This window comes from Martes martes, assembly GCF_963455335.1.
Source record: "Martes martes genome assembly, chromosome: 3".
Taxonomy (NCBI): domain Eukaryota; kingdom Metazoa; phylum Chordata; class Mammalia; order Carnivora; family Mustelidae; genus Martes; species Martes martes.
The window spans coordinates 2,226,685-2,252,307 of record NC_137890.1 but is presented as its reverse complement, the minus strand read 5'-3'; the positions used below and the strand labels follow the sequence as shown (position 1 = coordinate 2,252,307).

At 53.5% G+C, this 25,623-nt stretch overlaps 1 protein-coding gene across 2 annotated transcripts in view; it reads right to left on the bottom strand.

Moving 5' to 3' along the window:
* ANKRD10 (ankyrin repeat domain 10) overlaps window positions 1–25,250 on the bottom strand; it is a 32,083-nt gene extending 6,833 nt beyond the window's left edge. The window contains exons 1-4 of one of the 2 annotated variants that reach the window (XM_080799861.1): window positions 24,899–25,250; window positions 21,849–22,001; window positions 17,680–17,771; window positions 6,255–6,490 (exon numbers count right to left, since the gene is read on the bottom strand). In XM_080799861.1, the coding sequence (XP_080655987.1) occupies window positions 6,255–6,490; window positions 17,680–17,771; window positions 21,849–22,001; window positions 24,899–25,108 (691 nt within the window). In that variant the 5' untranslated portion in view covers window positions 25,109–25,250. The remainder of the gene's footprint in view (window positions 1–6,254; window positions 6,491–17,679; window positions 17,772–21,848; window positions 22,002–24,898) is intronic. The other variant, XM_080799862.1, reaches the window with a different exon arrangement.
* Between the last annotated feature and the right edge of the window lie 373 nt (window positions 25,251–25,623).

The window sequence follows — 25,623 nt, the reverse complement described above, 5'->3', positions numbered from 1 at the left end:
CTGGGGACGGTGAGCCCTAAGCTAAGTGTGCCATTTCACATGTCTGAGAAGGAAAGCAGGTTACAAAAACCCCGACAGAGGACAAATCCGAACGTGCTTCCGGAGAGCAGAGCTACTTATCTTCTCGTCCCCTAAGCCCAGTGCTCAGAAGGGGGACCGTATCCATGAACGAAGCCCACTCTCCAGCCTGAAAAGGCACACACACAGAAAGCAAACAAAACGACTAGTCCTGGAACGACCAGTAACAGAATCAGGAGACTGGCCTCCCGGAAAGGCCGGCTATGAAGAGCAGTGAGCCCCGGCGGGGCCACAGGCAGAAGAGTCTGGGGTCATCCAAGGTCAAACGAAGAGGAGGAGCTGGGGACAAGGCCAGTTTGCCGTGGAAATGACTCCGGGAACGAGAGACCCATGCAGAGCACAGGGCCTACTCTGAAACCCTGCCATCTCGCAGGTGCGCCGTCAGTGCCCACGGCTCCTCGTAACAGAACGGGACAGAAACGAAACCGACCGAAGGCTCTCCTATTCGTAGTCAAGAAACTCTTAACGGGGGAGCGTATGCTAACACACTCAGGCCAGGGCTCTCCACAGACAGGCCGTCTTTGTAGAGCGTCGCTGCCACGAAGCACCCGCAAGGCTTTTTAAAAACTCCGTGGCAGAGTCCAGCGGCCCCAGGACCCTGGGTCATTCCAGCATCTATGACTCAGCAGCACAGGTGCAAATAATTTACTTTTTCAACCTGTGTTTTATGAACCGAGATTGACGCTGGCCTCTCAGAACTGTTGGAACATTGGCTCCGACCAGACTCCCCTCTCCTACACCCGCTGGTCTCTGCCAAAGGAGCCAGAGACGTGCCACGCTGCGTCTGAGAAAGGCAGCCTCGCAGACAGAGCGCGAGGTGTCTCTCCCCAAGCTGTCAGTTTTGATGCTCTCTGGGGTTCGGAGCAGCAGCACCTTCTCTTCCCATCTCTCTACCGACCTCCACAGGAAGCCAAGACCACGACACTTTTCGTTAAAAGAAGTCCTTACCTCCTACTCGGCCACAGGAGGCATTTGTCGAGGACACAAGATTCTAGCACGCGTTAGCCGCGGACCATCCGCGGCAGGACACTGCCTAGCGGTGGCTCAACAAAAACCCTCCCGGCCTCCTTCCTGCAGAGGCGACTTTGCAAGCATGACTGACCATGGTCCAAACGCAGAACTGGGCACTGGTACGGCCGCCGGAAGCCCGCGGCCAGCTCTCAGCAAGATCCTACAGCCACGTGTTTGCTTTACGCGCGAGCAGTCTGAAAGCCCGGGGGAGGTATCCCTGGGCTTTTGGAAGGCAGGGAGCACTGGAGGGTGCTGCCGGGAAGAGGATTCCCGAGCTGGTTCGGTACCGCTGGGAAGGAGCACGTGCAGGACAAAAACGAGGTATGTCTCACTTTTTAATAGTGAACTCTACACCCAGTGTGGGGCTTGAACTCATGACCACAAGCTCCTACTGAGCCAGCCCGGCACCCCCCAAACACAAGATTCCGATTGCCAAAGACACCTGCAAGCTTACCTAGGGCTCTTGAAGAATGCCCACTCAGGCTTATTTTAACGTTCAACGCAGAAACATCTCTTATAAAGCGAAATTCAATCTCTATGGTCACATCCTTGTGAGGTACCGGTGCTCTGGCTGGCTAGCAGGGTGCAGACCCCTGGACCCAGGACGAGGGAGCTGTCCGGCACACAAACACTGCCAAGTAGGTCTGCATGACGGACCTCGGTGAGGCTGGGCTCGTGACACGGACTAGTGACCCCCCATTGTGCGTTTTCAAGGTGCCAGTGTGGGGGGGGGTCCCAGGTGTGGGTCAGCCCCCAAGGGGAGTTGGCCAGGAGCCCCAGGATGCTCCGCACGCCTGTGGTCTCCCTGCGGAACTGGGAGCCCCGACCACTGGCAAGCCCTCACGTCCCCTTTAAAGGAGTCGGGAAAGAAAGTCTCCCTTGAGGGGTTCCCACCAGCCTTAATTAAGCAGAACGATTTCTTATCCACTAGCACATTTTACTTGAATAACTACTTTTTAAAGAAAGGTTCTGTTTAAATCAAAGCAGGACCTGAGGCCGGAATGAAGATGGTTCCACCGTGGGGGAAAGTTTCACAGACTCTAAGCTCCCGCCACGGCCCCAAGTGCAGCAGTGAGAGTTCTGGAAACACCATGAGGGGCCTTGGGGTTCTGTGAAAGGACACAGGAGGGAAGGTGCAGGGGACAGTTGACTCTGGCCACGGCCTCTACATCGCTCTGGAAACAGAGGAGCCTCCAGAGGCTGGAATTCAAGACGGAAACGGTGCAAATCACAGAGAGTGCTTGGTTCTCAAGTGTCATTCAGATCACCTTTACAGGATGCTAAGTCTTCAGGTATTAAGACAAAACAATCCTTTGGTATTCCAACTGCACTGTTCTCTTACTCTGGTCAAACACTTAAACTCTGCACCTGAAGTCAGTCGTGTGTGTCTCTAATGTATGGGATCAAACCGGCAGGAGCCACATTTTTAACTGGGGAGGCAGCGGATCTGCTGAGGCTCTAACTAGGCAGATGTGTCACTCCTCCCGCCCGTCTCCGCATGTGGTCCGGACGGATACTGAAGACCAGAGTGCAGATTTTTTAATGTGAAGTTTATCCAGGGGGAAAGTGTGCCGAGAAACTTCTCATTGCTGATTTTAAACAGAACCATAATGCTGTAGTTTTCCAAAAAGGTGTTTCTGTAAGTTAAATACCTATACATTATGTATGAAATTCTAAGATCAGTACTATATCCATCTGAATTAAAAACTGATTTAACGAGATCTGGTATCAACACAGGCTCCTTCCTATGGCAACTGTTCCCAGTCACAAAACGCCAGCCGCTGGCTCAGTCTGCAAATCACACCGCCCCTCCCTGCTCCTGACGCGGGAGCTGCACCCAAAGCAACTCCTGATTAAAACAAGAGAGGTCTCCCATGGACAGGACAGGCATTCTTTCCCAACCAGTCTCCCTGGTATCTGGGCAGGTTTCCAAGGACCACACACACGAGTAACGGTACCGCTACTCCTGAAGGTTAACAGCAACACTAACAGAACCGTTACAGAGCAGCTGTCACTGAAGGACATCTGTCATCCCACCTCGAGCCAACGGCTGATAAATGGGGGAAAAACACCCCCAAACCCACTTACACATTCGTGCTTCCTTGTGCCACCCCAAATGAACAAAACCCCATTTTACACCAAAATACCTTTAAATAGAATCAACCGTTGAAGTGACTTTGGACTTGACTTTACGCTCGAGTTCATGGCCCCACGGACTAGGTCTGCGCTCTGACCAGGGTGGAGGGGATCCTGGTGTGAATGGTGGGGCGGGGGCATTTCACGTAGGACCCGCTCGAGGTCCAGCCCACTCCCCCAGCGCAGCAGACGGTCAAGCAGCACGGACAGGCTGTGGTGTCATTAATCCTTCAAGTTCTTTTCCATCCGTACTTTCCAAGGGAAAATCACACCAATGACATTAAAACATCTGAAAATAGTTTAGTGGAAGCAGGGACAGAGGCTACTTTCTGTGGAGAAGAGTAGGGAACTTTCAGTCTCAGGATTCCAAAGTTAAAAAAAAAAAGACAAAAAAGTTAAAAAAAAAATACTCACAAGGCACGCTTTAAAAAGTTGGCTTAGTCAGAAAAACTTCTGGAAATAACTTTATGAACATAAAGTGCACACTAAAAACATGAGTGTGTGACTCTTAAGTTGCAGAAAGACTGGCCTGAGTCTCATTGATAAGGTCTAAGCTAGGCCTTCATATGGCCCAGACAGCACTCCTGGCACTTAAAAGTAAAGCCTAACTTGTACTGAGGGAAGAATGGAGATAGAAAATTTTAAACTCTTAAATACGTTGACATGAGAAGTTATTCAAAAGTATTTTATATGCATGTATTGTATAAGGAAAAAATGCTTATTTTTACTCTGGTGTGAGAGCCAAAAACTTATTTGCAAAATGAATAATTCAGAATGAGCAAAACCTGAAGCTCACACATTTAAATAGCAAATCAAAATGAGATGCCAGATATTAAGTGAAAATGAACTACAAACAACGTATATTGAATCGCCTACTATAACCCGAGCCCGGGGCTGAAGTCCTCACACAGGCAAACTCAACTTCCTTCCGAAAACCCCGGCAGCTGGGGCAAAGTCGTGAGACCCACCCCCCGGCCCCGACTCATGGCGAACACGTAATGATAAAACGAAAGCGGTCATCGCCACTCATCCCCCAGCCCCCAAGGAAAGAGGCACAGGCTGCAGGCCTGTCCGTGCTCCCACAGCCATGACCAGACATACACGCACACGCTCAGGGCCGTGGGAGACGCTGCCCGGGACCAGCACTGCCTGGGGGACGGGAGCGAGGACGGTCTGACTCTGATGTCTCCCGCGCTGGTTGACGGACAGGACCACCGCCGGGGCGGGCAGCAGAGCCCAGCGTCGGGGGCCGTGTGCCTCAAAGCCCAGACTCCAGCCGCATCTTCTTCCGAGCCAGTGCCCCGGCCGAGCAGTGAGAACGGGCTGCCCGGGGAGTCTCAGGGGCAAAACGTGCATCTCTCCCCTTGTTGACCAAAACAAACCTGCCTGGAGGAGGGAAATAACCCCCCTCCACATCTATCCACCCGCCCGATTCTTTGGATCCGTCTGTGTGGTGACAAGGTCTAGGAAACGTACGTTCAGGTCTTTTCAGGGGCGTCAACAAGGAGACGCTGGCAGATCCGACGGACCTGAGCGCTGCAGAGCCTGGTTGGAAAAACTCTTTGGCCCGTGTCTGAGTCTTGTTAGAACGTCCGGGGACATCCGTCTTAGCCTACTAGCAGAATCTAAGATTTCTGCTGTGAACCAGCACACATGGACACATACTGGTCTGCTGCCCGAGGGCCCACGAGGCCGACACTTCACGTCATTCCAAAATACGAAACCAGGCATGAAGCAGACGAAAAAAGACTATTTTTAAAAAGTGGATGCTCCTAAAGGGCTTTTAGAATACGTTAGGAAAGACTCAGCGGGAACACGTACACATCAGTGACCGTGCTGGACGACAGCTCATCGTTCAGGCGCCCGTGAGGGCAGACACCCGTTCACGTCGTTCGTGCTTATGCCCTTCCAGCATCCTTAGAGTTCTGAAACTCACAGAAGCCAGGAGTTTCGTAAACCACCACCTCAAGTTCATACATTCATTTTCACAAAGTCCAAAGTTTCCACAGTCACTAAGTATTTAAAAGCAGATAATACAATTTTATCAACTTTATAGTAAAAGAACACCGTTTTCATCCAAACACTGTCCGGTCAGACTGAAAATGTACAGTGTTGGAAAGAGGATCATGTTGACCCACGTGGGGTGTAGGCAACGGAGTCCCTCGGCCGCCCGGGTCTCCCTCCTCCTTTCCTTGCACAGCTGTTTTTATTTTTTTAATCAAAGGGCACAACTTTGTCCTTATGCTCAGCTCTCTTACCCGAGCTCCTAATTTCAATGTGATTCTTTTCACCGCCACCTCTACGTGTCCCTCTCTGTGTCACTTTGTTAAATACTCTTGCCCGGCCACTGGTCTGTCTGGTAAGATCTCTTACAGACAGGTGCACACACACATTTTTCTCTAGGTGAAGGGGAGGTGTTTTCATCTGAGACTGACCAGTGACTCTGCTTCACCGTGAACTCCGAAGTCATCTGAAGATAAAAAGGCGGGAGAACACTTACAATTCACCTACAACTCACTTACCTTCCAGGCATATCCTCGGGTCTCGCCAAAACACACACACCGCACTGCGGGTGCGGAGACCGGCCGACCAAACCTCTCCCTGCCCAGACGTGAAACCGTGTTTTGCTACCAGACCAGCAATGTTATTCATAAGCTCAGGGACACTCACAGGAAACGAACAAACAAAAATCAGGCACGGTGGCGGATTTTTTTTAATAGTTATATTTCAAACAGGTACAGGAAAGAGAAAAATCTTTCTAATTCGCGGCAGAAAACCCTGGGTGTGCACAAAGGTACACACACGCACTTCCATCTGAGCTGTCAACACCGCCCTCTCACCGCTCCCCTTTGGTTAAGGGCCAATCTTCCAGGGGCCACAGGGGGAAAACACCACCACTGCACCAGGCTCCTCCGGGCACAGGACCCTCAAGCGAAGGTCTCCTCTCGAAGGCGCCTCCGGCCATAAAAGAGAGCACACGTTACAGGAAAGAGGAGAGTGCCCCCCTCCCGTCCACCAAGGGGTCTCACCTTCGGTTCGAGCCTTCTTCACTCCAAAGGGCTCCGGATCTTCCAAGCATCTCTTGCGATTGGCTCCCGCACTAGTATGATTAGGGAATCGGCTCTGAGGGCCCCCGTTTATGGGGCCGTTATCATAGAAACGGCTCAGGTGACAATTCTGCAGGTTCAAGAGAAACTGGGTGCACTCCTGGAAACCCTGGGTTTGAGCAATGTCTGCTGCTGTCAGGCCACTGGCGTTACTCAGGCTGTGTGACACAAAAACACCGAATTACACCCCGCCGAGCGCTCACCGGTCTCTGCTCCTGCTGACCTGACTGACTAGCTCAAGGGGCGGCAAGAGGACACGCAGGTACCGCGAGCCTCCCTTACGGGGGAGCTCTGGTCCTGCGGCCGTGCTAACTGGGCTCTTGCGCACATCTGATCGCTAAGCGAGGGCGGGAGATAGGCATTTAAAAATCAACACGCTCAACTTTAGAAAAGGCATCTTCCTATTTAACTTCTCAAAATCATTTCTTAGGTCAGTCTGAAGAACCTAGATTTACGCTGACCTCAGACTTAACTGGAACGGAGTTCTACGTTATCTGCATAACTGTAATAATCCACTCCTTTAGCGCGAGTGAAATCGTAACAAACAAACATGTACTGGAATTGTCCATGGCATTTGTAACGATCGGCTTCCTCAGAACAGCGCACGACACGCCAGATCTGACGCTGGCCCGTGACACTGTAAGCGGAGGTCCGGAAGGAGGCCCTGACGGCGGACGACTTACCACTGGGGGAGATGTGAGAGGCCCAGTTTGTGTGTCTGATGCGGCTCTCTGGCCTGCTCCGGAAAGCCTGCGGTGGGAGGGCGCCGGCATCGAGAGCATTTGAGCGGGGGATTCCTGGGGTCCCGTCGCGGGGCGAGGGGAGTCCTATCACTGCTCAGAGTGTACACCGCGGCAGCTCGCGTGGCCGGCCACGCCAACAGGTGAAGGTCGGGGTCCCCTACAGCAGCCAAGACACAGACTAAAGTAGGAGGTGCTGGCAGAAGGTGAAGGGAACCACCTCAATCCCACAAATGTGAAAGAGCCACCTGTAAACCTCCACTAGGAAATACTAAATACTAGCGGCAAGACAAGAAAAACACCCTGCCCCGTGAGGTCAAGTGCGAGCCAGGGAGACAGACAGGCTGATGGAGTAAGAGTGTGAGCACCAGACGGGGGCCGGCTCCCGCATGTGCTCGGCTGAGCGAGGCCACCAGCCTGCGGTCTCACCGAATGATCGACCGCCCAGCAGGGACAGACGGGGGTTCTCACCGTGAAGAGAACAACGAGCCTTTCCAGCCCTCATGAGCCTAATGCTCCAACTCAGAAATGAAAAACCTGTACAGATTTAGATAATCGCTAACATGTCTCTGCTCTTTAAAGCCCCAGATAAAGAAATGTATCCTACGTGCCAGAGACAGGCCAAAGCCCAAACTCGGTTTGATCAGATATAAAAAAGATAAGACCCGAGAATCGCAGAAACCCAGCACGTTTCCTACTTGCGCGCAGAACCACTGGGGCCCAGACCTGCCACTCTGAGTTTGTGGCTAGGAACCCTAACGAGTATTCTACAGCGGGGTACTATTTTGATGGGGATGGAGGAGCTAAGCGGAAAGGCAGCACCGACATTAGGACAACGTGAACTACGTCACTTCCTCGTACATAAAGTGACCACACACTTAGTTTCCGAAGCTGTCACGCTCCTGATATGACAACAGTAAGCCGGGTATTTAGCTGAGTGAGTTTTTTAATTTTCAGGGGCCGCCCCCAGTGCCATCGTCCAGAAAGGTCTACTCTGTCAAAAATGTGGGGGCGCCTCGGTGGCTCAGTGGGTTAAGCCTCTGCCTTCGGCTCAGGTCGTGATCCCAGGGTCCCGGGATCGAGCCCCACATCGGGCTCTCTGCTCAGCAGGGGGCCTGCTTCCTCCTCTCTCTCTCTCTTCCTCTCTGCCTGCTTGTGATCTCTGTCAAATAAATAAAATCTTTAAAAAAAAAAAAAAAAAAAGAATGTGAACAGGGTAACAGGTAGCCACATGGAAAAAAAAGTCTAATTCTTCAAAAAATTTGGAAAAATGAAGACCTGGAACATACGCAAAGTTTATGAAATGATCACTTCTACACGGATATAGGGACTTGCTCTCCAGCATCCGAGAACACGGAGCCAGGCTGACGGGAGGGAGGACTCTCGGGCAGCCCAGAGGATGACGGAGAGCAGCACCCACGGTGTGAAGCGGCACCCGCCGCCACGACCTCACGGAGGAAAACAGAGCCGCTGACAGAGCAGCCAACAGGCTCAAGCTGTGGAGAAGAATTTCCAAAACACACTCAAAGCCTTCACTTTCCATTCGGAAACAGAACACCAGACCGGACTTCTGTGAGAAGAGCAAGTTGACTGTTTCCCCAAGGAAATACAGCCTTAGAGAAAAACAAGCACCAACCGGCACCGACCTCCGGGGACTCTGGGGACGGCCTGCGTTTGGGTGGGGGCATGTGCCGGGACCTGGGGCAGGAAGGCAAGGTCCCCCCCGGCCGTCGAACACTCGCACACACGAGTTACAGACTTCAAAACTCAAAAGAAGGACTGGGGCCAACCCACACAATGTGCGCCCCGCGTGTGGACCAAGCAGGCAAGAAGGAACGGTCACGGCTCAGACTGGACGGATGCTGGTCCGCACACACCTTGGCGGGACGAGAAGTCAGAGGGATCCAAAAGGGAGATCAAGACATTCTAGAAGACAAAGGAGCAGAATCTGGGACATAAGATGACTGTGGAACAATTAATTAGGAGCTAATAATTTTGGCACTGTCCCTACAGGATTATCAGAAACAGGGATGCACACTATCTTCTCTCTGCTCCCAGTAAGCTAGACTTCCATCGACATGAGCAGACCCTTGAACAAGGAGGGGCTGGGGGGTACTGACCCCTGTGCAGCCGCAAATCCACCTGTAGCTTCTGACTCCCCAAAACTTTACCACTGAGAGCCTACTGTCATCCAGAATATCTACCGATATCACAGTGTTGATGAATACGTATTTTATATGTTATACATATTATATACTATATACTTACAATAAAGTAAGCCAGAGAAAAGAAATTGTTATTAAATCCACGTATGAAAGGACATGCACAGTTCAGGCCCCCGTTGTTCAAGGGTCAACCGTATATTCCTTCCCTTGTCACTGAGCACTGAATGTACACGACATACGGTTCACGCTCCTCTCCAGCCAGAGGATCTCCGAACACCTGACTTGGTCACATATCAACAGGCCTCCCCACTTGCTTACTGTCACCTTCCCATTGTCTACCCTGCCAAACGTCCGACCCCCGAATTCTGTTCTGCTTACACTGTAGAGTGCACGCTAAGACACTGCCTGGACAGGAGCGCTGGGGCATGCTGATCCCGAGGCGGGTGCTTTCCCTTTGGAGGGCTACATGCTACCGACCGCTGGCTCTCTGGGCCACGCCTGCTCACAACCACTCAGGTCTGTCCTTTTGGCCTCAAGGTGGCCACGGACGATACGGAGCAATAGAGCAAGGCTAGATTCTAGTGAAATTTCATTCGTGGACGTTAACACAAGAATTTCACGTAATTTTAACTTATCACAAAATAATTACTCTTCTTTCAATTTTTGTTCAACCACTTAAAAAGGGTACAGATCATTCTTAGTTCACGGGCCACACACAAACCAACAGCAGATGGGAGCTGCTGAGTAGCACGTGACTGGCAGATGATCCTGCTAACTGGTCCTCTCTTTTTATGAAACGTATCTGTCCATGGGTTCCTCAAAGCTCTCTTTCTAGAAGTTTTATGCACTCGTCAATTCAAACAAACAACTTTTAAAAAGCTGCCAAATCGGTTAAATCACAGAATGTTAAGTACCAAGAAAAGTATCCAGAGGGAAAGTACAAGCCACCAAGAGCATACGGAAAGCAGCAGGACAGTCGTCCCTATTCCACTGTGTGTTTTCTGTTAAAAGTTCTGGTGTTGGGGTGCCTGGGTGGCTCAGTGGGTTAAAGCCTCTGCCTTCGGCTCAGGTCATGATCTCAGGATCCTGGGATCGAGCCCCGCATCGGGCTCTCTGCTCAGCGGGGAGCCTGCTTCTCCCTCTCTCTCTCTGCCTGCTTGTAATCTCTCTCTCTGTCAAAAAAAAAAAAAAAAAAAAAAAAGTTCTGGTGTCTTACGATCAGGCCATGTGCTTACAATGAGGGAGGTGAAAATGGCCTTCAGCAGCCGGACTCCCTCAAGCCACCTTTTCACAGCTCAATAAGCAGAGGAGACTTTCAAACGTGCCTCAGTCTGAAAATCACGTGGGTTTCCACATCAAGGACTAGAATAAGGAATCATCAAATGGAATTGTTCTCAAAACCTGGACTTTTTAACAAGAGAGGCTCAGCTCTTTCAATCTGTTTTCCACATATGCTTTTCCACCTCGTTCCAGAGTGTTTCAATTTTTTTGTTGTAAGAGCTGAAACAGTGACCCTGGTGACAATGTACCATCAATTTATCAAACCAAACTCTGGTGGTCCGAGTTGAAACAGAAATTAAAACTCAGCTCCGTCCCTTATCTTCCTGTCAGGGGCTGTGACTGCGACCTGGAAGGGGGCAGGACGGCTCCCCATCCCTGTGCCGCGCTAGGTCTGAACAGTACTTTTTACTTCATTCATTTTAGAGAGAGGAAGACAGGGCGTGCGCAAGCAGGGGGAGGGACAGGTGAGAGAGAGAAAATCCCAAGCAGACACCACCCCCCCCAACGCCGGCTGAGTGAGGAGCCTGTGTGGGGCTCAGGGTTCGATTTCACAACCTGAGCCGAAACCAAGAGCCTGGCCACTCACCCGACCGCGCCGCCCCCGCACGGTACTTTTCACCCTGCGGTGTGCACAGGCACGTGGGGCATGGCTGCGCCGCACTCGCCGCTGAGCGCTCCTCTCAAGGTCAGGTGCGGGGCTGGGGTCAGTCTCAACTAGTCTACACATGCTAGTCCAAAGGGAACATTCTACGGTATCTGGAAGAAGTCATTCAGAAATACTATCAAAACCTATACTTTACATGGAAACTGGGATAGTAATGGCAGCATACACATTATTTTTAGCCAAATCTTTTAAAAAAGCATATGATTTTGAATTTCGCATCTTCAGTGTGATGCACTTGGGTGAAGGCAGACCACGTGTGATCCGAAATTCACCTCTGTCCATTTCGGAAGACGAGGACCCCGTGGACGCGCCGTGAGGTCGTTTCTAAAAGCTCTCCATTCACCCGCTCTGATATCCAGCTGAAAAATCTTTGAAACTGGGCAGAGATTTTAAAAATTAGACATCGATCACCTTGATGTTCAAAGTGGGTCTAGTGTGTTGAATTTCCCAAGTCAACGGTCTTAAAGAAAAAAAGAAAGAGTTGACAGGACCAAATTTTTGGGGGGTGGGGGGTGGGGTCACTCTGCCACAGCGCCAGCACCTGTGGCTCCTGGGACACTCACAGAGACTATGAAAGTGATCTCAGAGCAAGCCGCCCGTGTCCTCCCGGGGTGCCTAGCATTGTCCCCGAAGTGCGGTGTGGAACCACGGAAGACACGGAATAATCGTCACTGAGTTCGATCCTCCGTCTTCCACCGCAAAGAAACTGTTCCTTTTTGAAGCTTTACTGACTAACACGCAAATGCCGAGACACTGTGCTTTCTGCGGTGACGTTCTGGACAGACAGTTCCAGTGTCTCGTGTGGAGGGACCCTCCCTAGAGCCCCCGGAGACAAGCGCCCCCGGCGGCGGCCAGTCCTTCATTGTCCACTTACAGTGTCACGGCCCTGCAAGAGGCGAGAAGCCGTTCTGGGAGGAACAGTTTTTTCTTTAATTTGAGAAACCACGGATCAGGCAATCACCGAAATATCACGTTTGGCATCTGAGCCGTCACATCTCCTTCAGGATGCTTTCCTTTTGTTAATGCCATGGGACAATGAAAAGATAACCACAATTTTTCTATAAATAGTATTTCTGTTAAAATTCTGATCTCAACTTAACTATTGTTAGTTACAAATAAAAGGTACGTATCATAAATTAGGGTAAGCAAAGCATGCAAATCTAGACTCTATATCTGAATTCCTAGATTAGCATTAAAACCAATCACCGCAACAAATACCTCAACCGTGTGGAGAGAGGAAGCCATACTGAGCACTCAATGCCACAACCGTAAGGTTTTCGGAGAAGCACCTGTGGCAGTTCTCAGCGGTTTCTATATGGAATGCTCCCCCTTTCTAGGATTACTTGAAAAAATCAAGTCAATTCGAATTACGTAGCTGTAAGACATTGACACGTGTAGGTTTTACAGATTCAGAATCTTCTCTGTGATTTAAAACGGGCAATGGTTCATGACACAGGACACTGAAATAATAAGGGATCACATATTCGCAGGCAACATTCGGATTAAAAGTACACAGACACACGCGGGGTGCAGAGGCGCGGTCGGCGCGCGGGGCCGCTGTCACGGGACCGCCTGGGCCGGAGCTGCGGCTCCACGCCGCCGCCCTTCCGCCTGCGGCCGCTCCAGCAGGAAGCCCATTTAAATACGTCAATATTTCAACACAAGTTTCACAGTATGGACTAAAAACCATTCACTCACGATTCTGGGTACTTTAAAATTTGGTATGCTGAATCTCAAATACATTAGTAACTATTCCTAGATGGAAATAAGCAAATACATGGAATCATTAAAAAAAAAAGATAAAAAAAAATCACTAAATGTCCATTTGTACAGACAACATTAGCAAACATCTAAGATTTCTTCAGTAAAAGAAAAACATGTATTTTTAACCCTTTGGTATCCAAACTCTTAAATTACGAAGACTTTAAATACAGTCTTCAGATAACAAGAGGAAGAAACTATTTTTTAAAGTATTTACCTGAATACATTTGGTGCCAAGTTTTCATTTCAAGGTCAACATCGCTGAGGGCAGTTTTACTCTGCAAGTGAAGCCCAATCATGTTTGCATACGTTAAACAGAACAAGAGTGTTATTTCAGGGGGTTGATAAAAGGCTTCATGTGCTCCCACGATAATTTAGCGGAGGAAAAAGAGATTTGGAAATCACTGGCTACTCGAAAGCACTGTTTAGAAAAGCAGTGATTAAACAATTATCCGAGTCCACGTTACTCAAGGTGTCACGAAACGAATCAAAACTCCACACGCGTCAACAGCTCCAGGGGCTCTGGGTGGGCGGAAAGCGCCTCAGAGCTGTTTGGGGAAGCCCCTCCTGCCCCGGGCCGGCAGCTTCTCCGGCACAAGGGGAAGAGCCAGGCACCAGCAAGACGGGACACATCTGCCGGAGGGACACCGAGGTCAGGGAGGCAAGACTAGGGGGAGGAGGGTGCAAACGCAGACCCCCAAAGTCAGAAACGAGTTCCGGGTTACAGTTCCAATAAAATCCACAGACGATTACTCTTAGGGGCAAATACATGAACCAATGAAAAGAAACCACAAATTCCAAACACGAGCGAAGAATCGGCCACCACAGGGAGCGTGCGCTACATACATGTGGCCTCGGGCAGGAGCTATGGACAAACTCCCAAGGGGACATGACATGTGCTCGAGGCAGGCAATGCCCTAAAGGGAGTTCTGCCTCCAGAGGGCTCTCTGGGTAAGTAAGCGCACGGGGCTGGATCGTAAACGTGACCACCAACGACAAACCCATCTAAACCTACTCAATTTCCATTGAGAATGGCTCAAAGTTCAGTAGTGTAGATGTTTTTGCGACACGAAAACAAAATCCATTAAGATCACATTTTAGACGATTGTGACTCCAGCCAGCTGTGCCTGTTTTCTAAATTAGGCAAGAAGGATGCTTCCAGAGCGAGTCACTGAACTGGCTTACGTCAGGCTACCAATGCTTCTCCGTTATCTGATGACGCCTGGATCCGCAGGGTCAGACCACTTCCGCTGGAATGCAGGGGCCGCCCACCTGGAGAGCCGGTCGCCACGGAATCGGTGGCTTCCACGGAAACGCTCTCCCGTTCGGTTGCTCCGAGACTCTGCCACGACCTCACTCAACAGTAGCACCCGTGTGGCGGGGCACGACATGGGCCAGCAAATCTGCCCGAACCCCCGGCCAACGGTGGCTTCCCTCCAAATCCCCTGGTCCCTGTATTTCCACTCGGAGGCATGAAAGAGGCAATTTCAATACCTGGTTGATACGGAAACACTCACTTTACCGTCAAGAAAACAGAGTAACCGAAATTAAATGGTGCCCAGATACTGAGAATAAAGATAATCTGAGGCTTGGAATCTGCAGTTTACCATGTCAGTACTTGGACAGTCTTAATTATCAGCAGACAGACAGACAGCAAGTCTTGCTCTCTCCAAACTCACAGGCAGACTCTTACACTGCTACTCATTTAATCACCAAAAAGAAAGAAGAGGCAATGGCGGTTTACAGGTTAGCCCGTGCCTTTCCTCTGATGCAAACCCCCGAGACGGGCAGCACTCGGCAGTGGTTGCAGGGACAGACGGAACCGTCACACGAGCCAAATGAAGGACGGGGACAACCTCGCTTTCAAGAACTCGAAAGCTGCCGGCCGTGCTTGAGAAGCACGAGGATGACAAGAGTCTGCAGAGGTTCCGGTAGTTTAAAGTATGCAAACGCTGAACCCGGCCACAGAAGGACCACTCCGTCCTCAGGAGCTCTACTGTGGGATGTCAACAGTGGCAAACGACAATGACCATCGTAGAAGCCAGAAATAAAACCTCACGAGAAAAAGAAAACTTGGCACCAAAACTCGAGATGTAAAATAAGAGAAGGAAAAAAAAACTCCATCAACATACTCACGTGTGGTGCTAGAAAATGTTACACATGGTGCCCAGCGGCTGACATGCCTCACCGTACAGATGCGGCCTATATCGACAAGTGAGTTACACAACAAACCACTCTAGCCACAGACATGGGGCACGCTTGCCCTCATCATTATCTACGCAGTGACCAAAAAAGCAGCAACTTAAGATTTTGGCCACTTTATGAAGCTGATACATTAAAAAAAAAAAAAAAAAAGCAGGAATTAATGACAAAATTAATAATCACCACCAAGTGTGACAAAATACTGATAGGAGACAGCTTTCGATCTCTTCACAGGAAAAGGAAAGGTTCACATTATAGCATGTAATATGAAGAATTAATAATCTGGCCCATTGTGAACTGGAAAAAACATAAATCACTTTAGGTAAGTAAATTAACACTGTGCCCCTCGATCCTCTTAAGACATAAAACAGAACAAAAAAAGGCATTGTATTCGCTAGGACTACTCTTTACCATGTGAGCAGTAAAAGACAGATCTAAGTACCATAATTTGGGGGACTCAAACTATCACCTGTAGGTAGGCTAAAAGTGTTAAACTATAAAAATGTACAGAACAGACATCAAAAAGCAATTTACAAATTAGCTTCCCAGCAAAACTAGCAATTTCTCCAGATGTTAAAACTAAGTAACCACTAAGTAAGCACATATACAATTGATTCTTTGTGCTCTGTCTCCAGGCCAAAGACTTAGAATTTTAAGAATCGCTTTTGGCTAGGTGGCTCAGGCTAAGTATTTCTTCTAAAAAACATCTGAAGGTTCAGGCAAGGGAAATCACCATAGTGCAGGGTCTCGAGGGAGTGGCTCTCATAGTGAGAAGGAAAACCAGCCCGGCACTCGAGGCCAGGCTCAGTCACACTTGGTGGGAAAGAGACACTCGAGGGTCCTGTAACCAAGGACAGAATTGTAAATAAAAGATTCTTATTTTAGAAAGACATCTATTAAAAAAAGGATATAGAAATAAATATTTATTGGCTCAAAGTATTAAGGTAGTCATTGAAATGAAGAGAGCTAATATGTAGTAGTAGAATGTTCAGGATCAATTAGACTATTGTTTAGAAAAACAAGTCATTAAAAAGGTCAATTTCTAATTATTATTTCAACAAATGACAAGCGATTTAATTATTGATCTTATATGACTCTATATTTCATAATCAAAGCTTCTGTTATTAAAATTAAAGATTTGAGTTTTTAATTTAAACGCAGCTAAAAAAAATGCACATATAACTTCACTTTGAAGCAATCCATTGAGAATCATCTCAAATTGCATAATACATATTCGTACTATCCAGCGTTTTTACATTACCTGAAGTCAGAGCTATATGAAATCACGAGGTGCCCTGCAATGTAACAGTTAACACAGGGCGTGCTTATAGTACCAGATTTCTACAGAAATAAAAGATCCAAGCCCAAACTAATGACTGAACGATATAATACTTAAATGAAACAGAAGCTAAGATCCTAGGAGCCAAAGACAGCCCCTGGCATTAAGCGTGGCATTAGTTAAGCTACATGGTTTGCTACCCAGGATCTGTTTTCAACGAATCTGTTATAACACAGAGTCAAAACAATGAAGTGGAAACCAAAGGGTTAAACTAGGTTAGTTCTGGGGGTTTACTTCTCCCAAAGTCTAGATTTTCACATTTCCAATTAGAATAGTGTGGTCTGTAATTAATCTTTGAGAAATATTCAAGACACTCAAAACAGAAAAGCTGACATCATAGTTACTCAGGTTATCACAGCTCTAGAGCTTACATCAACATTTAAGGGTAAAAACCGCATCCATTGTGTTAATGCCGTGAACTGCAGGAGAAAAATGTTTACAATATCAATCTTTCAGATAAAGTTAATACAAATGAACTTAATACCTAATATAAACGTTTAATGCCATGGCTAGCTAATGACTTCTGCACATAAGCCCACACCTTTAAACTAATGCACTGAAACATTAATGCTCTTCTATCAAACCACACATAACTAGCTCACGTAAACTGGATAAAACAAGACTATAGTAGTGTCACCGGCCTCAAGGGCTCAGAGGGAGTCTGAAGTCTCTAACGTATACGGCTCTGTTTCACAAGTAGTGATAAATCATTAAGAGTCAAAATAGGCTCTGAAACGTAAGGTTTTCACATCTGCTAAGAGATGAGAAAATCGCGACTTAGTGCGGCTAACTGCCTGCCAGGGCTGGGCCAGAGAGGCCCGACGAGATGTTCTAGTCCAGTGCAAGGGCCTCACTGCGAAACGAACACTGGCAGGAGTAAGTCTGGCGACTTGCCCGTGGTGACACAACTAGTTAGCGGCCGAGTCAACAATGCCAGGTTCCGACGTACTTAGCTCACTGCCCTCTCCCTCGTCGCACGCTGTCGCGGCAACACGCCTGGGGTGCTGAGAAGCAGCTCCCCCCGCCAGCCGCCAGCCCGCACCAGAGCCTGCACCCGCGCGAGCGGACCTACCATGCGGGGCTGTCCCGCTAACGGAGACACTGGGGGGAGGGCTGCCGCTTGCTCAGGACGAGCCGCCTGTGAGCACAGCGCCCCGACCGCGTCTCTGCGGGACGGATACGTGAAGGCACTTACTCGATGTGGGCCCCGTTGGCCACCAGGGCACTGACGCAGTCCAGGCTCCCGGAGCGAGCCGCCTTGTGAATGGGGGTCTCGCCCTCACAGTCCTGCAACAACAGAAGGACACGCGGCGTCAGACCCGACAGGAGCCGGACGTTTTCACGTAAGATAACGGACACAGAGCGAGCACCTCATCCGTCCTGGAGACCAAACGCCACGCAAGTCAGATCTGACGTGGCCAGAGGCACGGGGCGGAAAATCAAAGTCGGCCACGGAAGGGGCGCGTTCTCCTGAACCCCTGCATCAAGACCAGAGCGTCACGGGGCCTCTCCAGCAGGGACGGCACGGACACGCCACAGGGACGGCGGGAAATCATCTTCTGGTGGATCTCAGCACAAATGAGTTGTACACAAAACCCAGAACAATGATCCTCTAACAGGTTAAAAAAGGGAACCGAGGCCAAGGACCAGCACACACTATCTGGTGTCTGGTCTACCCACACGGGGTGCCCCCCTGCACCTCGAGTCCTAATTATGCCTACACTTTAGACAAGGAGGGTTGAGGTCAAAGGACCACGAATGAGGAGGAAGAGGACGTGGGGTCACACACAGCCAGCTTCACCCAAAGACCCCGAGGAAGGCTGCAGCAAAGCGGGACTCACGCTTCGGAACACCGCCGGAGAAGGCAGGGAAGGCGAGCGGCGCTGGGAAGGACAGCAAAGACGGATCAGTTCACGCTGCATGAGCGGGACAACGTCCGAAACACGCCGCCATTCCCAGGCGCTCTGGTCTGCCAGCGGGAGAGGGAGGCAGCCATCAAGGAGGAAGTCGTTTCTGTTGGGAACAAAGAGGCAGGACCTCCCGCCTGGCCCCGCAGCACCGCGCCCGAGTCATCACACCTCCCGGACCCTGGAAGTCGAGCCTGGCAGCAGAGCAGCACCCCCGCCGCCCCATAACAAAGCGGGGGGGGGGGGGCGGCGCAGGGCACCGAGGACAGTTCACTCAAACCAGCACACAGCCGAGCCCCTTCCCCTGCGCACCCGAGCTCACGGGCCGGTCCCAGGGAGCCAGCCCAGGAGAAGAGCGCTAGCTGCTCCGCCAGCAGCACGTAACCTCAGACGCTCCAGCGTGCCGTGGACAGAAAGGTGTGAGTCCCGACTGGACGTGCGCTCAGAGTAAGAGTGAGCCCATTTCTGAAGAAAGAAACAGAATTCCACGTGGCTACCCAGGGAGCCATCCAATGAATGAACTCAGATTCTCTTTTTTTTTAAAGGCTTATTTATTTATTAGAGGGAACGGTGAAAGTGAGAGAGCATGAGCAGGGAGAAGAGCAGAGGGAGAACAAGTGCCCCGTGGAGCAAGAAGCTGATGCGGGACCCGATCCCGGGACTGTGGGATCATGACCTGAGCCAAAGGCAGACGCTCAACCGACTGAGCCCCCAGGCGCCCCTCAGCTGCTTAACAAAGCAAAAACCTACGCCATCCTCCCAAACAGGTGCGGAGGGGACAGGAGAAATATAATCAGGACAAGTGACACTTGTACCTGAGAACTGCCAGGAGGAGTGGCGAGGACACTGATGGGAGGTGGCAGAGCCTCTGATGTCCCCCACCCCCCAGAGACAGAAAAGGGTTTTAAAGCTATCTTTGGAGCAAGAAAGGAACGTCAAAGTCTCTCAATTCAAGAAGATGGTGGGACAGTAGCAGAGGACAGAGGAGGAAACCAAACCCGCTCCCGCACGCCCTCCAAGAACACGCCCTCCAAGAACACCGTCAGGCCGGGAGGGAAGGGACAAGCACCGAAGAACACGTGGCCCAGACGGCGAGACCAGGAGCCATTTCAATTACTCACGTCTCCAGCCCAGGCAAGTCACATTCCAAAAATACCAACTACTTTGGAGTGTGATTCCAGAACTACTGTGGGCAAACTGAGTAGCAGGGGAAAGTGGGAGCCGCGCCACGAGTCTGAAGACAGGCAGGTCACCTTGAACGGCGGTTACAGAAAAGTCTACTTCTAATCTGGCTACAAGAAGCTAAAAGAGGGACCAGCGTCACCAAAACTCTAGAATTCTAGGGAGTAAAGAAATGATGGCTAGTAATCCTTGCAGGACTGTGGCCCGTGGGTCGTGGCCTCAGACCCACCGAGAATAAATCACCCGGAGACAGACTTCCTTTCTCTGGGGGTAAACGGAGGCTCCAGACGGCACAGGCTGAGTCTCGGTGACCCCTCGCGCCAAGTCTGGAGGCCGCAAACACAGTGTCTGTCAGACCTGAGAACAATGAACTGACGACAGCAACCACTGGGCCAGAAGATGGTATCTGGAAGGTGGGTGGGAACTAACGCAGGAGAAGAAATGCCAGGGCAGGTCCAGAAAAACAGCGCGTGGAGACGGGTTTAGGAAATCCTGGATCTGGTTCTAGAAGAGTCTGCACAGGAGACGAGAAACTGTCTGCCTCAGGCTGAGTCAACACTGGGGGTGGGGGGAGCTAACACAAGGGCTGCTATGACCTCCGAGGTCAGCGGGGGCCTGTCCCAGCAGGCCGGCTGCCATGCCCCACACAAGGTGACAGCTGATGTGCAAACCGCAGCCGAGACCCTGTTGGCAGCCATGCCCAGACACCCAGTGACCCTGGGTGACAGCCTCGGATGCCAGAGGGCTTGGGGGTGCTGGGAGGGGTGGGGTCTGGGGACTCCTGTGCCCGGAGCAGAGCGCACAGGGCCCCGTACGGCACTACCCAGACCGGCAGCCCCTAGTCCAGAGCAGAGACTGGGCTGCTGTCCCAGGGCACGTGAGAAAAAGCTTCTAGATTTAGATGCTCTGAAAAGCAGAACCACCAGAGGGGTACCTGGGGGGCTCAGGAGGGAAGTGTCCGCCTTGGGCTCAGGTCCTAATCTCAGGGTCCTGGGATGGAGCCCCGTGCGCCCTGGGCTCAGCGGGGAATCGCTTCTCCCTCTATTCCCCACCCCTCACCCCACCTGCTCATACTCTCTCTCAAACTAATACATAAATAAATAAAATCTTTAAAAAAAAAAAAAAAAAAGAAAACCAACAGAATATTCTAAAGGTCCGAAACATCTACCCATACCATTCGTGGATTATCCCTACTTCATTAACAAGGACATCGAGCACGAGGACTTGCCCCAGGCCAGGGAGCAGAGCCAGGTGAGCACGGCACCCCCGGGGCCCCAGGTGCTCTGCTAGGAGGACGGGGCAGAGAGGAGGCAGCGCCAGGAAGGGGCAGGTGCGGACAGGCACGCCTGGCGCAGGGATGGTGTGGGGCCAAGAGCCCGCAGCCCCTGAACACACAGATCACGGTGACATGTGCTTCGCCCCGCCCTGAAGGTGGCCACTGAGTGACCCGTGGGGGGGGGGCGGCTGGTCACCAGCAAGGGGTGAATCTTGGGAGAGACGGCGAAGCAGAGAGGAAACACGCGCCGTCCTGCAGAGGGCAGGCCCGTGAGGACGGCTGACAGAAGAGGCAAACGCAGACAGGTGAGAGGGAAAGAGGAAAGTGGGGCGGCCCTGCAGAGCCGCGGGCACAAGCCCCTACACAGGTCCACCCTTGGGGCGGGGTCTTCGCGGGGACCCCCGGCCACACATTCTCGAGTCATCTATACCCACACACGTGCCCACACAAGAGTCCCCAGGAAGCGAAACTCTCTCCTTGAGGTCTTTTCGAGGAAGTGAAAGCAACAGTGACACGCCCCGCGAGAAGCCGCGCACGCCCGGGGCGCACACTTCCACGCCAGGAGCCGCGGTGCTAACCGAGGCAGGCAGACGGCGGCCCGACCCTCCTGCCGGCATCCGGGCGTCTCACGGCTGCGTGTGCAAGGGAAGCGCAGCCGCTGCGTGTGCAAGGGAAGCGCAGCCGCTGCGTGGGCAGGGGAGCCAGGAAATCTGGGCTCCGGGCCAGTTGCCTTCAGTCACCAGCAGGGACGCGGGCAAACCACTTTGGGTCGCCGAGGATCTCGCTAAGTCACGGAACGGGCCAAAGGGCTCTCGGAGCAGAGAGCGCGGCTGCGGGAAGGGCCTCCTGGCCATGAGTGACTCCGTACCCACGAATCCCAGCTAGCCCACAGGTTAACATATCAAACTCTAATTAGGGCCTCCGTTTAAAACTCAACACCATGTAATTATAACTGGAAAAAGAAAACAAAGACCACATTAGTCCTCGGCACGCCCTTACCGGTTTGTTAATGCTGGCTCCAGCTTGGATCAACCAGAGGAGGCACTGCGGGTGTCCCCCGAAAGCAGCGATGTGGGCAGGGGTCTGTGCATAGCGCGTAGTGGAAACGTCCAGCGTGGCCCCGGCTCTCACCAACTGGATCAGGCACTCCAGCTATGAAAACGGCAGGAGGGGATGACACGTGTCAATGTCGTACACTTGCACATGCTACCCCAACAGTTTCAAGTCCATGATGAAGACAAGTGGCATTTTTTGTTACCCAGCATTGTCTCTGCTTAAAGGAACAACAGAAGTCATTCCTTCCCAATACAAATTTTAAAAAAGCATTAAGAAAAAGTATTTTTCCTTGTTCTGGTTAAAAAAAAAGTTGGTACACAGGAATAGAGTCAAAAACACTGATGCCACAGATGTTTAAATATTCTGTTTTTCCTACAACTGAAAAAGTCAGAAGACTGAAACTCCAAGACTTCCATCAAAACTGGGTCTTGGAGCCACCTGGGTGACTCAGTGGGTTAAGCCTCTGCCTTCGGCTCAGGTCATGGTCCCAGGGTCCTGGGATCGAGCCCCACATCGGGCTCTCTGCTCAGCAGGAAGCCTGCTTCCTCCTCTCTCTCTGCCTGCCTCTCTGCCTACTTGTGATCTCTATCAGATACATAAACAAAATGTAAAAAAAAAAAACAAAAACAAAAACCAAACCGGGTCTTGCCACTTTCGCACACCATGCCACAGGACAAAACCAGTGACCAGTCATTAAAAAGTGGTGCAGCCGCAGTGAACACCTCAGTGAAGGCCCATTCTCGACCGTACGCGAGGGCGCTCTGTACACCTTTACACATGCCGCGTTGGAGGAGAGCCCGGCTGAGGCCCATCCTCTTGTCCCCATGTGCAGAGTGAGGGTGCACGGCCCCCCATCCCCGGCCCCGAACACCCCTGCCCGGGGAGGAAAAGGCCTACAGCACATCCAAGCTGTGGCCGCCCAGGGGACTGAAGGGGACCATGCATGTGGTAAGATGACAGTTCGGAGCCAGGCACCGATGATCAGCCGGCCTCTGGCTGGAGGAGCTCCGCACACTCCACGAGTGCCCCCCGCAAGCCAGGAGCTGTCCCACGAGGCCCGCTGTCCGCAGACTGACACTGCTCCGCCCATGCGTCCTCAGATGGCCCTCGGCCCATCTCCCCTCCGGGGGCACAGAGCCGTGGAAAAGCTCCAGTGCCAACAATCCTCTTCCAGAGGACAGAGCTTGGAGAAAGAATAGACGGCCACACCCTGATGTCACCCTGCATCCCTTATCCTTTCCACAGTTCGAGCCTTTCCTTGCAAGGGACAGGTCACCGCCATCCCTGTTTGTGGGAGACGGACTCTGGTGCCGGGAGCACGCAGGTTCAACACCATCTCCAGCTTCAGGAACTAGAGTCTGGGAGGGACAGCTGACAAGGAGACCCACCTCCTATGTGCTTTTGCACGACCTCCTATGTGCTTTTGCACGTCGCCGTTACTCCCGTACTGGGGGGCAGTAAAAGTGCCCACGGTAATGACAAGGCCAACGGTTTCAACTCCAAAATAAATGAAACAGGATCAAAATCAGCGGGCTTGCCAAAAGCTGGTACTTACTAAGATCCAGCAAGAGCTCCCCAGACCTCGATCCGGTGCCCGGGGGCTTGCTTTAGGAAACTGGGGGAGACGCTGCTCTGCACAACAGCTTGGAACAGCCAGCGCGATCAGAGACTCTAAATGATGCCCGGTCCCCGTGAAGGGTCAGGCGAGGTGCGCCGGCACATTCTAGGAAAGCCCGCCTGAAAGATGGGAAGGGCTCACGAAGGGCTACACGCCAGCTTGGCTCCGGCCCAGGCCCCAGCACGGGGCAGGCCTCGCGCAGGTACAAACAGGGGAGCTGGGCCCCGGGTGGGAGGGGCTGCCCGAGATCTCCGAGCCCCACTCCCGGCCCAATCCCGAACAGCCTCTGGGGACATCTGGAGCCCACGGCTGGCCTCCTGGAGACCCGCAGAAGGAGATCCGCCGCCCTGAATTCGGGGGGCTCGCCCTACTGTTGCACCGCACCCGGCAAGCGCGTTCAAGCCGGTTCCGGCTCCAGCCCCGGCGGGACCCGCAGGCTCCCTGGGCCGGTAACACCCGGAGGGGACACTGCAGTGAGACTGCGAGCGCCCGACCGCACCGTCCCACCGCACCGTGTCGCGCTCCAAGGGAGGACCGAAGGCAAAGGGCGGGCCTGCCTGTCGGGAGGCTGTCGGCGCGCAGCACGCGGGAGCGCAGATGCTGGGTCGCGCCGACCTCAGGGACGAACACCCCTCCTCGGGGGCCGGGGGGGGGCAGGCTGCGGGTCTCGCGGCCCCGGCCCCCTCCCGCGGCCTCCCGGACCGGAGCGCCCGCGTCCCGAGACACGCGGCCTCCCCGACCGTGCGGACGGCAGCGGCGGCCAGGCAGCCCCTTCCTGCCGGCGCCGCGGCCGCACGGCCCCCCAGGGCGAGCACTGCCCTCGGAGCCGCGGGGGCCGCCGGGAACGGCCGCCCGAGGGGGACGGCGCTCCCGAAGCCCGTCGGCCCGGACTCCCGCACTCCTCAGACGCGGCGGCCCGCACGGGAGAGCCGCCCGACTCCGGCCGCGGCCGCTCCCCCGCCCGCAGCGCCCGGCCTCGCACCCGCCGCCGCCCCGAGGGGCCGCGCCGCCGCCCCGCGAGCCAGGCCGCCGCAGGCGCCAACCGCCTCCGCCAGGGCCGGCGAGCCCGCGGGGCCGGCGGTTTGAAACTTGCGCCGCCGCACATGCGCCCCGGGGCCCCTCGGGGCGCCGTCGCCGCGGGGCCCGCTTCCGCCCCGCGCTCCCGGCACGCCCCGCGCGCCCCCCGCGGGCCCCCCGGCCGTCCGCGCCGCCGCACATGCGCCCCGGACCCCCCGCTCGGGGCGCCAGGGCCGCCGACCCCGCTTCCGCCCCGCGCTCCCGGCAGTCCCCGCGCCCCCCGCGCCCCAGCCCCCGCCCCCCGCGGCCCACCACCGGAAAGCCGCGGAAAATGGCGCCTTAAAGCGCCCGCGCCCACCTTGCCGAAGTGCGCGGCCCAGTGCACGGGCGTCCAGCCGTAGAAGGAGTCCTCGGCGGCCAGGTGGGCGCGCGGCGTCTGCTGCAGCAGCGAGCAGAGCGCGGCAAGGTCCCCGTCGCGGCAGGCGCGGTGCAGCGGGAAGCGGAGCGACAGCAGCTCCTCGCTGGAGAAGCCCGCCTCCACGCCTGCGCCCGTTCCTGCCGTCGACATGGTCCGCCACCGGAGAGCTCGGGCTACCCGGCCGAGAGGGAGAGGACGCGCGGTGAGCACCCGAGAGGCCGCCGCCGGAGCACAAAGGAGCGCGAGTGCCGCCGCCGCGTCCCGCCGGCTGCAGAGCGGAGCCGAGCGCAGCGCGCGCGAGGGGCGGGGCGGGGGCGGGGCCTGCCGCGCGCCGGTCGGAGGCCGGCGCCCGCGGACGCCGGGGCTGAGGGCGGGGCCTAGCGCGTCGGAGGGCGGGGCCTGGGCCAGAGGCGGGGCCTAGCGGGGCGGGGGGCAGGCGCCGGCGCCCGGAGTAGGAGGCGGGGTCTGGACCCGAGCTGGGGCCTAGCGGGGCGGGGATGCGGCGGACGCCTGTTGCGGGAGGCGGGGCCCGGGGCAGGAGGCGGGGCCCGGACTAGGAGGCGGGCCGCAGCCGGGGGAGCCGGGGGAGCCGGGGGAGCCGGGGGAGCCGGGGGAGCCGGGGGAGCCGGGGGAGCCGGGGGAGCCGGGGGAGCCGGGGGAGCCGG